Source organism: Stylophora pistillata, chromosome 3 (assembly GCF_964205215.1).
Source record: "Stylophora pistillata chromosome 3, jaStyPist1.2, whole genome shotgun sequence".
Lineage (NCBI taxonomy): Eukaryota > Metazoa > Cnidaria > Anthozoa > Scleractinia > Pocilloporidae > Stylophora > Stylophora pistillata.
The window spans coordinates 18387821-18403158 of NC_142521.1; the positions used below are offsets into that span (position 1 = coordinate 18387821).

Consider the following 15338-nt stretch of genomic DNA (forward strand, 5'->3'; position numbering starts at 1 on the left):
AGTAGATCCAGATGCCACTGAGGCAAATTTGAGTTGGACAGATGCCAAGAAGTCTACGTCGTCGGCGATTAAGTGTGGCTGACGTTAAACTTCCTTGCAAAAATAATTTGCGTTTCTTCAGAAATACTGCGGTACACATGATAAAATTTATCGCCTGAACCTGCAACAAGATTGGGCAACCGGAGACCGCCAGCAATGTAAGCACCAGATCCATTTTGGTTTCACCGCAAACTCAAAAGATTGCAGGCGGAAATAATATCTGGATTCGAGAAAAAAAGCGGTTACACGACAAAACTTTCCGGATTCAAAAGTTATCGGATTCAAAGTTCCCACTTTAAATTCCGGATTCAAAATCTCCGGAGACACGACCAAACCGGGAAGTTTTTATTTCGGATTCGTCCACTTTCGTGTAAACGGCAGAATCAATCGGGTACTAAAACGTTTCGGATTCATCACGGATCCGGAACAATTTCCTCTAGTGTAAACCTAGTCTGAGTGTTAGTCCGGCCGGATTTGAACTCACGACCTCCCGCACAACAGTCCGGCGCTCTACCAATTGAGCTAACCGGGAGGCGGTGCTTACCATTTGTAAGAAAAATCCGATTGGTGTAACCGTGGCATAAAGGTCAGGGAGTTTCCGAATTCATGGACCAACGGGATGAGATTGAGCTTACCATTTATCCATCAGGCGTTTCGTCCCGCTCCAACCCAAGGCAACCCAAGCGGAAAGGCCTGGAAACGGAATTTTATGACCTTCCGTTCCGAATGGAAAAAGAGGAGTACCTCTGAAGGTACTCCACAATTTCCGAAAGGAATTTCCGGAAAATTACATTACTATTTGACTTCAAACCGAAATTTCCGAATTTTTTGGCCAAATGGTAAGCACCCCGGGACTACCTTTTCAGAATTTCCGTTTGTTCCGGGAATTTTCCAATGGGACGAACTAAAAAACGTTTGCCATCTACATCCCAACCGGAATTTCTGGGAATTTGTGGTAAATGGTTAACAACCTGTATGACAGAGGCGACTTTATGGCGCGCGTCGAAAATATCAAAGCTCTACTTCTCACAAGTGCGGCTTTAGAATGAAAAATACTGCATTGAAGGTAATTCTAAGCAATAAAGATAATAACACCATTGCGAATTAAAGGTAAATACTGAAACAAACAAAATTTAATTAACAATTAACTTCTGCATCAGTTTTGGCAACTAAATGTTTCTAATCATTATGTTTCGTTTGAAACATAAATAAATGTATTACACCCTCTCGGCTAGATTGTAATCCAAGTCAAGAATTTAACAACTAGCGCTCTCTTCGTCGTTGTTTTTCTTGTTTACATCCACCGATGTTCAGCAGGGATATAATTTAACATACTTGACTATTGCACGTCATTGTTTTGTCACAACAAAGATGGCGGATTTCAATTTGAAAATGCCGATCTTTGGAACGTAATTGTTTGCAACTAAAACGCTTTTAGCTCAAATGAATGGCCGGTTAGGACAATGCAAGCAAGGAACTTTTGATATAACTAAACTTTTTCTAGACCGTACTTTCCCTTTAAGTGTAATTCCTTCAAGTGTCGCAAGCGCAAGTGAGAATAGCGCTGAATTACCTTCGCAGATAATACTCTCAATGGAAACTGATGTTTACTTCCCCTAAAGTTGTAGAAACGTCAATCACTTTGATCGACAATAGTCCATTTCAGGGTCTCTCTCACCCTAGACTACTATCACCCACACGGTTAGACTGGTCTATCGAGTACTCCTACTATTTGGTAAATAAACCCATTCGGGCGGCTGGTATGTCGGCTGATAATGTCCGCGGCTGAGAGATTGTCCGAAAAATGAATATTTGGCCGAGAAGCGAAGCTTCGAGGGCAAATATGAAATTTTGAGGACAATCTCTCAGCCAAGGACATTATCAGCCGACATACCAGCAAGCCAGAACGGGGTTTCTTTATTTTATAACCTTCCCATTAATTTTCACATCGCAATTAAACTGCGCGTAAACGCAGTAAAAAAAGCCAGTGGTGATCTGATCATCAATCACGAATGCGCGTGATTGACGCAAGCAAGCCAAAAATTAAAAAAAAAAATAAAAAAACAGTTTGGTTTCCTTCCATGTAAATAGGAGAACGGAAAATTTGAAACTCTTGTGTTGACAATGTTTCTTTTTCATGGAAAAAATCGGAGGACAAACGACGGAGACGGGGGTTATTGCGTGACAACTGTCCTTTGATTTTACACCACGTGACGTAAAGTAACCAATAAAACCGCGCCAAAATTAATGGGTGGGTTATAATGATCGATAACGATAGCCAAGTCCTCAATTCATCTGCTAGGTTCTCCACGACCTCCACGGTCTTTTGTTCTCGAAACTAAAGCACTTTTTTACGGGTTATTTGGTTCCGTGACCAGGCAATAAATCAAGGAGAGAACAATGTTCACAAAACCAAACCAAAACATACGAACAAACACAACAACAAAAAAACACATATCAATATCGAACACAATCAGTATCTTGCAATCGATTTTTAAATACTAGTTTTTCATACCCTAAACAATTCCATGGAGAGATGTTTCTCTTTGAGCCCTCTGCAGATCTGATCTTTGACAACTTGCATAACACGGTTGAAATCTCCTGAAGTGGCTTTCATCTCTTTCCACGTCTTATTCAGAAGTTGAATACAGATGCAAAAGAATTCCTCAAATGCAAAGTCCATTGTGAAAAATATTGGGTAGTACTCCTTACCGGAATCAGACGCTGATATTGAGAAAGGACATCAGTCTTAATACGTTTTCTCCTTGAGGAATGAGAACTTCGATCCTGCTCATCCTAGGGACGAAGCATGGATCCCGAGAGAAAGTAATGCAAGGCTCGACACTAACGGTAGCCAACCAACAAGCCACAGACTAGAAGAAATTCAGTTTTGGCCTGTGGTTTTCGATTTCTACAGGTCAGTTTGGCTAGTAAACAGACTGAAATTGTTGTAACATCTAGGTTGTCACTAGCCACTTGGCTAGTAAGTTGAAAAGTTAGTGTCGAGCCCTGGAAATGCCCTCAATTTCCTAATCGGGCATCTCCTGCCAAACAGGGTAGGGTTTTCGGGTATTGAATCTTAGATTAGGTATGTAATTGTATTACATACCACAATTATCTTATTAACCAGGACCCAACTGTTCGAAGGCGGATTAGCACAAACCAAGAGTTAAATTTTAATACTGATGGGATTTTTTATTCCTTTATTCAAAAGCCTTTTTGGGATAATAATCTATTCTTTTTTAGCGCATCCAATCCTCAAATTGTAGACAAATATAATTACAGTGATTTTTCTTGTAAAGCTTTCAGATCTGAAATCACTGAGCGTTCACACTAACCCTAAATTATCTTAACCCAGCTTTGAACAACCCGGCCAAGATGCTTTGAACAGGGTGTGAACTAATGCACGGTCACGCGAACTAATGCACGGTCTATTGGTCACGTGTTACTATTTTGTCTGTATCTAACTTTCTTGTTGTACGGCCAAAAATTCTGTGTGACTAACTATACTAGACAAGGCTTCCTGAGTTCAAGATGCCACAATTTAAACAATCTTGCTTGCTTCAACAAATTAGCGGGAAAAAAAATAACTCGGTGGATAATACCTACTTACACTTCCCTTAAGTGTCCTTCTCACTTCCCCCCCCCACCCCCCCTTCCAAGAACCGTGGGGAAAGCCTGTGTATAGCCGGAAAAAAAAACAAACAACAACAAAAAACGGTGTTCGCAGGCGGCAAAGAATATGAAGTTTGACTCTTTGACTTACGTGGTTCTGCATTAATTTCCAGTACATCACACAACATTTTAGTCAGAGCAATACTGGTGCGAGCAAATGGACACTCATAATCGTCGCCTCGAGCATGGTTTTCTAATATGACCTGGACGTGAAAAAATGCAGTTAGAATTTGTCTCCTGCAAATTTTTGTCAGCACCGAGACATCGAGAGCGTAAAGAGGGTGTTCTAAACTCTTTTACATTAAATGATTTAAACTGTATCCATTAAGGACCAACATCAAGGTTGATGTATCTACATCGCTCTAACTGCGATCACTTTGGCCGCCATAACAAGTAGACGAAAATTTTAGTACTTCAAGTACAGGTTCATTCCGGCCAAACATACTTACATTGTTTGAAGTATTAATGCTTTGCCAAGATTTGGTGAGGATTGCTACAGAGGTTAATGGAAGCCAAGAACAAACAAACATCACACACACACACACACACACACACACACACACACACACACACACACACACACACACACACACAGAAAGAAAGATAGAGAGCTATAACTTTAACGCTTTAGCTAGAGCACCTTCACATATTGTTCCTCGTGTTTGCGCGCAAAATAAACCATAATATGAAGAGGAAGAAGGCCGGGAGGAGCTTCGCTGAAGTCATTTGCTGGTGTGTCAATGTCCTAAGAGAAAGTTTATAAAACTGCTGAGCAATAATAATAATAACAATAATAAAAATAATCCTTTATTCACCATAATCACAAAAATTATAACAAAAATTATGATAATATGCTTGAAAATCGAAAAAAAAATGTGTTAAAATGTCTAATAAAAATGTAAGAAAAACTAGAGGATACACACTATGATAACGATAATTCCCTCTAATCATAAAAAAATATTTACAAATTAAGATAAAATCCTTAAAAAATCGAAAAATACATGAAAATGACGACTAACAAATTATCTGAAAAAATAATAATATAATAACAATAATAATAATAATGATAATCATGATGACGACAACGACATCGAGGTTAATGATAATAATAATTTGTGATAAAAGCCTGCCTAAGTGAACTCACCATAAATCCAAGTCTTTTGAAGTCCTTGGAAAGTTCTCCCGCTTGCGAAAGAGGTCTTCCTGAGCTCGCGGCCACAATATCTGACTCAAACACTACTTGTCGCAAGGTATTAAGACTTTCAAAAAGACTCTGAAAATAAACATATGAATTTGGCAGGTTGGAAAACAAGTGAAAGTTTATCAATCAGTCTCCTTCTTTTCATTCGTCAGTCAGTACGTTCACTTATCATTTTCTCTTTTCGTTCATTCTTTTATCATTTCAGCGCTCTTGTCCGTTTGTACTCAGTGGACCTGACACTCGCCTACCATTTCGTTTCTCTTTCTGTTCACTCCAAAGTTCGTGCGCCCATCTTTGTTTCATTCTTTCTTTCGCTTGTTTATTCATTCGCGTCTTTCCTTCATTGACTCTCTCGTCTTTCCGTTTGTCTGTCCTTCTCTACACTCATTCACTTTTGTTCGTTCTTCTATTTATTCCTTGGTCCGTTCATAGTTAGTAGAGGGGGACTATGGTCCGTTCGTCAGTTTTTAGTTTGTTCTCTCATTCGCTTGCTCGATTATTCACTCCTTCCTTCACTTCTCATCCCCCTCCCCTCCCCAACCCTTAAGTCCTTACTCTGTTTAATCACAAGGTTTTACATCCACAAGTTCTTTCGGTCTTTCATTCGCTCGCGCTTTAGTGCGTGTGTGCGTGCGTTCGTGCGTGCGTGCGAGTGTTCGTTTGTCAATCTTTTCGCTCGTCCGTTCGCTAGTTCAACTTATCAGTTTGTTTACCAGCACTATCGACATTGGTTATTCACCAACCTGATTCTGAGCATTTCCTTTAATAAGGGACATATCTACCAAAAGAGCGCGGAATATGAGGGACTGGTACACGTAAAGCTGATGCTCCATTTCACTTCTCATAGTCGGTGAACCTCGGATAATATCCTAAGAAAAAAAAAAAGTTCAAATTTCCTTCAGTAGAACGCATTTTGGGCTAAGTGCCATTAACGGAAAATTTCACGGGTTAAGATCCTTTCTTGATTGGTGCTCTTCACCAGAATTTAATGAAAGTACATCCAATATTTGTTGGTGATCAAATCCCCCAAGGGGAACAAGGTACAAATTAAAATTCTCCTAGCTCCGAACATGCGTCTTTAAAGCCTAGTTAGTAACAATGACTCATGGCATAGGTACAAGCTTCGACAATGTAGACTGTATTCGTTTTTTCTACTTGCAGTTCACCCGTTGAGGATAAATTCCTCAATTACAACCCGCTGATCACACACGAATTCAAATCTACAGCTCATTAAGAAAGTATCTTTTACAAGCAAGGAAAAACATTCGACTCACGTTCATAATATACGTTCTTACTCCTTTCTTTGAAAGTGTATCTACAAATTGCTGAAAAATCAATCAATCAATAAATCAATAAATGAATAAATTACCATGGTAAGGGGCATTTTAGCATGAGATGAGGACACTTCAAGAAACGGCGTTGTTCCTCTGAGGAAGCCATTTCAGGTCATACTGATTTGAACAGATCGACTCATGTTTTCTCTATTTTCGACCAATGGAGATTTTGTCTGCGCCAATCAAACTAGGTTGAAACTGCTTACGGACATGCACATAAAATTCGTTTGAAGATTTCAACACTTGCTACTTAAAGCTAACCCCTTCTTTTTTAACAAATGAAAAATTATCTTATTAAATAGTACAAAATAAATGAACGATTGGAGAAATTTTGTAACACAAAATGAACGACGCTGCAACCACAAGACTTCCTAGACTTGGAGAAAACAACCTCCAATAGGCCATTTTACACATACTTAGTTGCCAAGCCTTTGATTCAGAGTGAGGCTGAAGGTGACCTTGTTGTGATAGAGACCTGTATCTAGTTAGCATGATAACAAAGTGATTTACATTTGAAAGGCAGCAAGGTTTGTATCATAACATGGTCAACCCTAGCCTCACTCCCATTCAAAGGCTTGGCAACCAAGCACACAACTGTAAAATGGACTATTGGTTAATACCTCAACTGCACATCGTCATAAACCCATGAGAATAGTAAAAAATGTCCTCCAAAAATGAATTCATTGTCAGTGTCTCATCATTCTGGGTTGAAGCATTTTCCTCAGTGGGAATCTGTTTCAAAGTTACTGTAAGTGTACATAAATTATATACTCAAAAAAGGGAGCAGTTTTTCCCCCGTTTTCTTAGGTATAAATGACTGGCTCTGATATGGTTTTTCACAGTATCGTTAAGTGTATTATCATACGAAGGGCAATAAGGAAACACGTCGATAATAAACTAAATCTAGAATCAAAATCAATTGTCTAGTATACTTATGGTTATCAACTCACCCTTTTGTTTGATGTACGCATGAAAAGGCTGTTGAGGAGAGCTATAGCATTCAGCTGAATATCTTGATTTGCGCTACAAAGTTACCAAAAAATTTATTAATAGTAATAATTGAAATTCAAAAAGATAGAGATTGACAGTATTTATCTCTGGTCTGGGGATTGGACACTTATCGTTAAAAGATAGCAGCATGTGATTCCTTAATTAAAGGCACAACATACAGAATAATTTTTGCAGAAAGAAATATTAAGATTTACAAGCATCTACTAAATAAATTTGGCCTGGATTTAATGGTTTATACCCGACATAAGCCAACCCCAGTCAATGGTATTGTATTGCATTATCCAATGATGAACATGCAGGTTTGGAAAATCTATTTCACGACACTTTGCTTCTAGTGTGAATCTGAGAGTTGTAATAGTTTGTGTAGGTTACATGCTACTGATGGGACTCTGCAAATGAAAAATTAACTCATCTCTATTTAACAATTATTCCATGAGCGCACATTGGATATGAGATGATAGATAGCCAACGAGGCGCATAGTGCCGAGTTGGCTATAATCATCTCATATCCAACAAGCGCAAGTGGAATAATTGTTTATAAAAAAAAGAAACGCCCCCAAGATATTAGACAAATCTTCTCTAATTTATTTTGTAAGAAGAACCCGAATGTTACAATGTATAGATATTAGATTATGGTATATTGGCTCATATACTATAATGGCTAAGCCAATAAAAAGTCTTGAATTACATCATCCAATGATCCAGTTTTTAATAAAACAGAGATATATTTCAAGTAAATTACTACTATTTTTATTAAAACTTACTTTTTCAGATGGAGAATAAGATGCTCAAAGACCACTTCTTTTTCTACAAGTGGATAAAATGTTGGGCTGATGGCCAGAAATGAAAAAGGAAAGAAACTTCAATTCAAAATTAAGCTTGAAACAAAAATTACCTCACAAATCACTTTCAAGGGCAATAAAAGAACACTTGTCCCCTTGAGAAGGAGTACAAAACTAAAGGTGGAGTTCATTCTCCAGTTGTTTTTTAAGAAAATTATTCTTTCAGGAGTCCTACAGAGTGGAGTGTGCATGAGTAGCAAACCAAGATGTATCTTGGACCTCTCTATTTACTTAAATGGGACAGTGACCAACACGAAAGCTACGGCCACTTTGGTCACTGTGTACACATATACAAACCTGCATGACATCTACTTCTCATTATCTTCTTCACTGAGTTATATAAGTCATCTTATACTGTATTAATTTGAATAGTGTAGAATAGACTTGGACTTCTTGGACTACAAGATCAAGCCCACACAGCAGAATTTCCTTCGGGAAAATATTGAAAATTTCCAATAGGCACCTTGGTAATATTTGACTAAGCATGACTGGTATTTCAAGAAGTGGAAAAACTAACCTGTTTGTACACACTGCTTCTAAGATAGATAGACACCTTTTGAGTACAGTGGAGTCCACAGGTGGATTCTTCTTGTTTACAAAAACTGTCAACTACAAAGCAAGATTTTAAGAATTTAGCTGAACAATCAGTTGATGTACCAGCATGCTCATGAAGAAAGCAAGAAGTTTGGCGACAGAAATATGCTTTAGATTTGTGCAAGGCACAACCAAAAGTAATTCTAGCATCTCCAGTTTTGTTTCAAAACATTTTTTTTTTTAATATGGAGAAATTCAATCTGCTACACTTCAATGCAAACACCTGCATCATCAGTCCCCTATGTAGACATACCAGGAAACTCCCTATGCCAGGGAGATTTGACCCACCATGATCACATCCACCAAAATAATCATGACTCATCTCACTTACATTTTTAATGAAGCCATGCGTAAGGAAATCCCATGAAACTTCACCATGATCCATCAGCTCTTGAAAAGAGGTCAAGCAGTTAGCCAAGGACTCATTACTCCTGAGGAAACAAGAGGATAAAAATGGTCATGAAAAACATGTACCTGTGGACCCTTTCATGGCCCTTATCTGCATAAAAAATGTCTAGTTAAATCATGGTTCATTTAACTAGAACTTGATATTATGTTATAATTTCAATATATCAACAAAGTTGAAATGGTAAATTGGCCACCGTTACGATATTATAAAAGCTGACGGTTCGAGCGTTAGCCCTTCGTCGGAGTGAATAGAGGAATTGTGGGTTATGTGCGCTTTTAAAGGCAGAAAATGGAGCTACGTTATTGGTGGAAAACGCTCAAAACGTCAGCTTTTATAATCGTAACGGTGGTCAATTTACCATGATTTCAACTTTGTTGATATATTGAAATTATTTCGTTACCCCCACCGACGCAGCCCCAAACAGTTTCTTTAGAAACTATCAGCCTTTATTCATTGATATTATGTTAATTTTGTTCAATGACCCTAGGTAAAGAGGTTCACTGTAAAAGAATGGAAATCAATGTCACAAATGCAGGGTTGGCACTAAGCGCCAGCTGCTAGCAAAATCCACCCTATGAAAACTAGAGGCAATTGCCAGTTAGATTTTTAGCTGGTAAAGGCTCAGAAAGTATAACAGCATTTTTCACTTACTGTAACAATATTATTATTGTTCAAAATCAAATGCTACATTGTATCTTTGGACCACCTCATTTGAGATTTTAGCCAGCAGCCCCTATTTCTTAGCTACAACCAAATATTAAATCAAGTTGAAAAGTTCTAAAAAATCAGCTTACTCTGGCTTTCCTTCCACCATGCTGAGAAGAAGAACCAGGCCATTTCGTTTTATATACTCACTGGCAAAGGTTGGATCCTACCATCGAAAAAAAAAAAAAAACATTGAAATTTCACTAATTAAAATAAACAATCATAAATCTGTGTGAAAAGAGGGTTGGTTGACAATACAGTATGCCACTTAGAAAGTTCAATGCTCTACTTGAAATAAGACATCACCTGCATTTATAATCACATACCTCTGAGATACTGGATAAGGTTGCTAAAGCATTTCTTCTTTCTTCAGGGTTGGTTGAATCCAGACGCTCAACAACATCTTGTGCACGCTTGGCCTGGTGTGTTTAAAACCAATTATCATTTGAGCAGCTAACAGACATCAATCAATCATTCAAATATTCTGAAACAAACTTCTTCCCAGTCCTTAATTGTGACTTAGGATAACTTACCGGCGAGAGTGTGAGTTTCAGCACAGCCCCATTCTTTATTCCACTGCGGTTCTAAAGGAAGGTAACAATAAACCACATCAACAACTACAAATGCCCAAGATCTGATGATCAAGGATGATCTAGCCCCAGTTGTTCAAAGGATGGATATTGCTATCCAACAAGTAAATCACTATCCAGTGGATGAGTGTGAACAAAAAGTACTGCGCTATAAATGGGGGAGGGAGTTATCCAGAGGATAACATCATCCACTCTTCAAATAACTGGGACCTGATGATCAATAATTGTTCCTTCAAGATGTTATATTATTATATTTTCTGGCAAATTAGCCAAGACTATTTCGTGTAACATCAAAAGAACAACCTCCTGCTGATATGTATGTGGATTCTTGTCATCTTTTCATTAGTTATTGAAAATTAAAAAATTGAAAGTTAACTAAAGGAGATCCATGAAGTGGAACATCCAGGGGGGTGCAGGGTCCACAGCACTCCCCCCCCCCCCCATCAGACCTATGACTAAAATTGGGTCAATGATGGGATTTTATTTTTAATTACTGCTCAACTTGAAGTATTGAAAATTTACTTGCTGTAAAATTCTGGTTACAAGCCCTGGGCTTATACAACTTCATAAGGGGTTTTGGGTGGGCTTATAAACTGAAGGGCTTATATCTGGGGTGGGGCTTATAAGCGGAAATTACAACAAACATTTAAAATGAGCCACAGCAGTGTTGATAGAAATATGTTTTTGATTTAATTTTTAATTAAACTTTCAAGCCTCCCTTCAAATTGAATGCAAAATCAAAACTTAGCAACATGAACATAACCAGAACACAACAAACTAGAAGCTCAGAGTTCATCTTCGCTGTCATTGTTAAAAATTCTAATGACTAGTTCACAGCGGCAAAGCTTCCTGCACTTAATTCTCTCAGTTAATTGGATGTTATCCTAATTTAAGAAAACAACGAAACTAGAGGAGGCGAATCATAGGGGGGGGGGGGGGGGGAGTTAAAACCTGATAAATATTTTTGTTTCCAAGTAGATGAGCCTTTAACCAGCAGGTCTTATAAATGGTGGGGGGCTTATAACCAGAATTTTACGATATCTTGAAATTGAGGGCTCAAGTTTAAAACAGTCTCTGTTTTTTGTAATAAAAGCTTGGACCCCCCTACCCCTCCTACCCTCCCAATTAACCCTTTGACCCCTAATAGTAACTAGCATCTAATTTCTCCTTACAATATCAGTCCTGAATCACACATCAAGATCAGGAGAATAAAGGAAATGATCACTAACTAAACAAGTTCTTGATTGTTAAAATTCTCCTTATCTGCACCCAAGGAAATGTATTAGGGAACATTGTGGAGAATATGCATGCTGATGTTACAGTGGAAAGGGATAAAATGTACCTGAATCTACCCCTGCTACGTTTCATGGGAATCCCCTCTGGGACTGAGACTTGCATTAAAGAGGGTTTGCTGAATAGTTGTTTAATCTACATTAAACTTTTCAAAGCTTGTCTCACATGATCTTAAATGTTCCAAAAAAAAAAAAAAAGTAGCCAATTTTTCAACCAGGGACCTTTTGCATATTAAGAGATCCTGATCTACTAAACAGTGGCAATACAAAAAGAGAAGTATGGTTACAGATTTAAGAATTGTAGCTTACCTCCTCAGTTATGTAATAGTTATAGTCAGAATACTGAAAGGCATACTGCTCTGGGATTGGTATAGACCAACTGAAAACATAGGTGAAAGATCAATTGTAAGTAAACTTACAAAACAACCTTTTCCAGGATTCTTGGGAAGTAGGGCTGAGGGACATACTCCTCCAAAAAGCAAAACATTTTGACCAAGTACATGAGAGTGGGTTTTTCAACTGTAAAGATGTTTCCTGGATTAGGTGTAATATTTCAATCAAACAAAACCTTTAAATTATCCAACTCCATTGGAAATAATTCAAGGATAATTTGCTGCATAAAATGCTGAGGGGGGGGGGGGGGGGGGGCTTAAGTCTTACAAGCTAAGAGGCTCATAACTGCAAGCACTTATCCCTTATTTCTGTCATAAGCAAGTACATGTTGAGGTTAAGGCTCAAGTCTTACAAGTGAAGAGGCTCATAACTGCAAGCACTTATCCCTTATTTCTGCCAGTGAGTACATGCTGAGGGTGAGGTTTAAGTTTTACAAGCTAAGAGGCTCATAATTGCAAGCTCTTATCCCTTATTTCTGTTATAAGTGAGTACAAGTATTGGCAGTCCATCCAGGTTAAATGCTAATCCATCCCAGGCTACCACCCAGCATTTTACTGTAAGAGTTTTTTCTCAATACTCATCCATAATTCTGAGTGGAGAGAGGCATTGTTCAAGTAAGTTGGTTTTTCCCTCAAACACAACCCTAACCAGACTATGACCCCTCCTTCCAGAGTCACACAGTAACTCAACACAAAGCTTCAATCCCCCCTCCCACCCCTCCTCTCCCAGGCAACCTTCTTGGGCAAATTGGTTTGTTCAAGTTGCCAATTCCCACCCACTGAATGATTTCTAGTGTGATCAATGCATGTTGTAGAATTTAGCAAAGTCATCTGTGAGTTTTTTTTCTCCTGCTGTTGGGATTTTCACTTGTAAGCATCATTCTTTCATGTGAAAATTGTTTCTCTCTGCCATTTGCTTATTGAATACAGACTTTTTTAGTTTAATATTCCTCCATTTAAAACAGGTGTATTAGGCTGTAAAGACTTGACATCTCTTGCTCAAATGCCCCACCCCACCAAAGCAAGGTTCAAATTCCCCACCCCCCGCGTACAGATGACAGTCAATGTGTTTGGTTTGCTGAGAGGGGATGTTGAAGCCTTGAATTGATCGACAAAAAATTGTAAGTAGTTTATCATGCAATACATTTTGTGCTACCAAACAAGCAACACAATCGGTAAGAAATAACTTAAAATAATGGCTAAAGCAGTGGAGCAAAAACAGGCAATTGAGATCCATCAAACTTTCAAAATTTGGTACTCACAATTGAACTGTTTCTAACATGAGATAATTAACAATTATTCCACAAGCGCGCGTTGGATATGAGATGATAGATACCCAACGAGGCGCATAGCGCCGAGTTGGCTATAATCATCTCATATCCAACAAGCGCGAGTGGAATAATTGTTTTATTAAAAAAACGCCCCCAAGATATTAGACAAATCTTCTCGACTTTATTTTGTAAGAAGAAACCGGATGTTACAATGTACAGATATTAGATTATGGTATATTGGCTCATATACCATAATGGCTGAGCCAATAAAAAGTCTTGAATTGCATTATCCAATGATCCAATTTTTAATAATTACATTTATTAAAAACTGGATCATTGGATAATGCAATTCAAGACTTTTCATTGGCTTAGCCATTATGGTATATGAGCCAATATACCATAAACTACGATATGGTAAGCATACGCATAAGCTTAAAATAGAAAGGGAGCTAAAAGTGTAATAAAATTTAATAATTTAATGTAGCATTTTCAATAAAACAATTATTCCACTCGCATTTGTTGGATATGAGATGATTATAGCCAACTCAGCACTACGCGCCTTGTTGGCCATCTATCATCTCATATCCAACGCGCGCTCGTGGAATAAATAAGTATCTTATTTTGTGCAAGGGTGTCAAGAGATAGAGACCTGGGTCCAGTTGTTCCAAGGCCAATTAGCATAAATCTAAGGTTAAGTCTTAATCCCGGTTTCTTTTTCACTTTGCTCAAAAGCCTCTTCTGGATCATTTTCTCTCTTCCTTTAGGAACATCCAATCATCAAATTATCAACAAGTAGAATTAAACTGAATTTTCTTTTAAAGCTTTTAGACCTGAAATTAGATTTGTACCTAAACCCTGTGTTATCGTAACTCACCATTGAACCATGGATATCGAAATTTGGCTATTATAAAATGGTTTTTATAAGAGGATCTGAGGTTTCATCATACATCTAGAGGTCATAGCAATTTACCTGCCCACTCACGTTACAATTACATGCATGTAAATACCCCTGATTAATGATTAGTACTCACTAGGCCATTTAAAGAGTGAGGAAATCAACACAGAGATAAATGTCATCGTATAGACTTTAAAAAGTAAAGTTCTATGAAACTATACAAGCTAAATATTCGGCGTAAAATGATCATTGTTTGGGTACAACCTACATGTAACTTCTGTTTACATCGGTTACTTACTTCGAGCAGATTTCTCTTATAATTTCGTCTAATGGTCGACTCTGTTGAACAAAATGAGAGATCATTACTGGTGTTGTTTTCAAAATAATGGGCACTTTTTAACGCATAAACAACCAATGAATGATATCTCATAGAGACATTTAATTTAAAAACTGTCAAGACAACTTGAGACCTAATTAACAATGCTTGTTCCTTACGAACCTGATCAAAAGTTGTAAGCAAGGGAAGTTGACCTTCCCTTTCGACGGCCAATTTCACCTGTGCTGGACCACTACGTACAGACATAATCGCAAGCCGTCCCCCTTATCCAGAAAAAGGCTTTTTGAAGCGCTTTCCGGGGTTCACGCTTAGTTCAGAACCTGCTGCAGACACAACCCTCCAACGACAGCATGAAAATTTCCCTGGATCGCTCGATCAAATCAAATTCTTCGGCGTTTCACCGCCTAGTAATGAAGATTATCCTACCAAGCATCTCTGAAATCATTAACGAAGCAGAAAACTTAGAAAGACAGTGTCAAACCACGAGGAAATATCAGTTAATTGGATGAACATTCAACTGTTACTTCCGATAGAGCTCCACACTCCCATACGAGCAGAACTTAACTGTAGCTCCCCCACTTAGAAAAATTTGATACCACATCCTTCCAAGTTACTGGAAGTAAGTATATGACTTTAATTTCTCAGTTATCACGACCAAAAGTACATTTCTTTTTTAAATCGACTAATCTTAGAATGATTTCATTAGTATTTCAGTAACAATGAACATTTAACGACTTTATTTCGAGAATAA

At 38.0% G+C, this 15338-nt stretch overlaps 1 protein-coding gene and 1 long non-coding RNA gene across 2 annotated transcripts in view; one reads left to right on the forward strand and one right to left on the reverse strand.

Annotated features, from left to right (window-relative positions):
- LOC148734866 (uncharacterized) overlaps nt 1-11825 on the forward strand; it is a 16562-nt gene extending 4737 nt beyond the window's left edge. Inside the window, exon 3 of the long non-coding RNA XR_015998939.1 lies at nt 10184-11825. This is a non-coding gene — a long non-coding RNA (uncharacterized LOC148734866). The remainder of the gene's footprint in view (nt 1-10183) is intronic.
- The window catches only part of LOC111342385 (engulfment and cell motility protein 1), a 25137-nt gene extending 9988 nt beyond the window's left edge, over nt 1-15149 (reverse strand). Inside the window, exons 1-16 of the mRNA XM_088754028.1 lie at nt 14750-15149; nt 14549-14589; nt 12002-12071; nt 10344-10394; nt 10137-10229; nt 9900-9976; nt 9028-9127; nt 8620-8711; nt 8025-8090; nt 7200-7272; nt 6190-6240; nt 5659-5784; nt 4859-4987; nt 4355-4459; nt 3806-3917; nt 2555-2763 (exon numbers count right to left, since the gene is read on the reverse strand). Of these exons, the coding sequence (XP_088610154.1) occupies nt 2555-2763; nt 3806-3917; nt 4355-4459; nt 4859-4987; nt 5659-5784; nt 6190-6240; nt 7200-7272; nt 8025-8090; nt 8620-8711; nt 9028-9127; nt 9900-9976; nt 10137-10229; nt 10344-10394; nt 12002-12071; nt 14549-14589; nt 14750-14833 (1479 nt within the window). The 5' untranslated portion in view covers nt 14834-15149. The remainder of the gene's footprint in view (nt 1-2554; nt 2764-3805; nt 3918-4354; nt 4460-4858; nt 4988-5658; nt 5785-6189; nt 6241-7199; nt 7273-8024; nt 8091-8619; nt 8712-9027; nt 9128-9899; nt 9977-10136; nt 10230-10343; nt 10395-12001; nt 12072-14548; nt 14590-14749) is intronic.
- Between the last annotated feature and the right edge of the window lie 189 nt (nt 15150-15338).